Raw genomic sequence first — 2,161 nt, 5'->3', positions numbered from 1 at the left:
GTGCCCAACCATCACAAAGAGAAACAAAGAAAAAGGTAGACAAATCAAAGATCAAACATGGATGGAGAAATCAACAATTTCATCATGGTATGGACCATAGCTGCATCAACAATGGCCTATTCCCACACAATTGGCAAACTTATCTCTCAAGGCACATCAAGACTCATAGCCCTTATCCCTGCCATAATCATCCTCTTTCTCCTCCCTCTAAGACTCAATTCAATCCATCTTGGAGGTCCTTCATCTTTCTTCATTGGTTGGCTTTCCACTTTCAAACTCTTCCTTTTTGCCTACAACAAAGGTCCTCTCTCAACTAACCCGAGTCTCTCTTTACTTCACTTCATTTCCCTTTCATTACTTCCCATCAAATTCCAAAACCAACCCAATATAAATCACAATAACAATAACCCCTCAAAAACCAATATTTACAAAAAAGACCACGAATCAAAATCAAATTCTAAATCAACCCTTACCTATGCATCTGCAACAATGATTATCATATTAGCTTTACTAATTCCACTCTATAGTAAAAAAGAAAATTTCCATCCAAAATTTGTTTTATTCTTATACTCACTCCACATGTATATTGGTCTTGAATTTTTCTTTGCTTTAGCATCAACATTCATTAGAAAACTTCTAAGTATTGATTTAGAGCCACAATTTAACAAACCATATCTAAGTACATCACTTCAAGATTTCTGGGGTAAAAGATGGAACATATCTGTGAATCGTGTCCTACATCCAACCATATACGAACCGGTCGTAAATTTTTCTACCCGTTGGATTGGAAGAAAGTGGGCCCCACTACCCGGGATTCTTGCTACATTCACCATGTCGGCTATGATGCACGAGGTTGTTTTTTATTACATCAAGAGAGAGAAACGCTCGTGGGAAGCATGGGAACCCTCGTGGGATGCAATGTGTTTTTTCATTTTGCATGGGGTGTGTTTGGTTGTTCAAGTTGGTGTTAAAAAGATGTTTGGAGATAAGGTGCGGTTGCCGACTGTGGTGTCGTGGTTGTTTACGGTGGTGTTTGTTTGGTGTACGGCGTTGTGGTTGTTCGTTCCGGCGCTTGTAAGGTGTCGGGTGTATGAAAAGGCTTCTAGAGAGTTGAATGCTTTGACTGAGTTTGGGAGGGACGTGTACCATGTTGCTAGGGTTGCTTTCTTTTATTTGAAAAAAGAAAAAGTGGGTAGGTATTAGGTAATAAGAAATGATATTTCTACAACCATTTTATGACAATTTTTTGACAACTTTCTCTTTCATATTCACATTATCCTCTTATTTTATCTCTTCTTTTTTCTCTCTTCATAGTTTTTAATCAATGGAAAGAGAGAAAAAAAAATTGTCATAAAAAATTGTATGAAATGGTTGTTCAAATATCACTACTTTATCTAATATTCTCCCCAATTTGTAATGATTTTTCTTCCAAAAAAAATCGATTCATGATAGGAGACACTTATTTCTTTTAATTGGTTAAGAAACTATGTTTTTTTTTCCTTTAGAGGAAATAAACTATTTTGTGTACCTCGAGTTTTTTTAGTAGATTTTTCTTGTTTATATCGAGGGTGACAATGACATATTGTTACTTTTTTTTTTCTTTTAGTAGAAGACAATTGTTAGATTTATTATTGTCTTTCAAAATATTTCATGAATTTGTACCAAAGACAAAAATTCATGAATAAGTCGCTAAAATTAAAAATGTTTGTTGTAATATTAAAAGTTCACAATTTGATTATTTTTATAAGTTGTCCTTTAAGAAAAGATGTAACGCAATTTAGACATATTGATAAAGAAATGATTAATACACTACAAATTTTGGATTGTCTTTTTCTTTTTGTCAAAATTTGAAATTTCTTTTATAAAAAGAAACAAACAAAAAAGTCAATAATCAATTTTTAGCTCTTTGGTTTATTAGGTCTCCTCGGCCGTTTAGTCTAGGGTCTAGTTAATTTCATACTTTCTTCTTTTTTGATGGTGTAATATTGTATTGAAAATTGTTCTTTAGACGATTATTTAAAAATATTTAAACTTTTGAAGATATTTTGTTTTTGTGGTGACCAAGTACTTTGCATATATTATATATTGTCTCTATTAATTGAGTTAATTTTACAATGATTTTAGAAGATATTTTAACAATGAGTCTTGCTAACTATTGCCC

The 2,161-nt window shown here is 32.8% G+C and overlaps 1 protein-coding gene across 1 annotated transcript; it reads left to right on the top strand.

Annotated features, from left to right (window-relative positions):
• LOC11416646 (acyl-CoA--sterol O-acyltransferase 1) lies at positions 1–1,560 on the top strand. Its single transcript, XM_039830356.1, has 2 exons — positions 1–1,204; positions 1,396–1,560. The coding sequence occupies exon 1, from the start codon at positions 58–60 to the stop codon at positions 1,201–1,203; it is 1,146 nt and encodes a 381-aa protein (XP_039686290.1). The 5' UTR covers positions 1–57; the 3' UTR covers position 1,204; positions 1,396–1,560.
• The last annotated feature ends 601 nt before the right edge of the window (positions 1,561–2,161 follow it).

Source organism: Medicago truncatula, chromosome 2 (genome assembly GCF_003473485.1).
Source record: "Medicago truncatula cultivar Jemalong A17 chromosome 2, MtrunA17r5.0-ANR, whole genome shotgun sequence".
In the NCBI taxonomy this organism is placed as follows: Eukaryota; Viridiplantae; Streptophyta; class Magnoliopsida; order Fabales; family Fabaceae; genus Medicago; species Medicago truncatula.
This window is presented reverse-complemented; position numbering and strand designations above follow the sequence as displayed.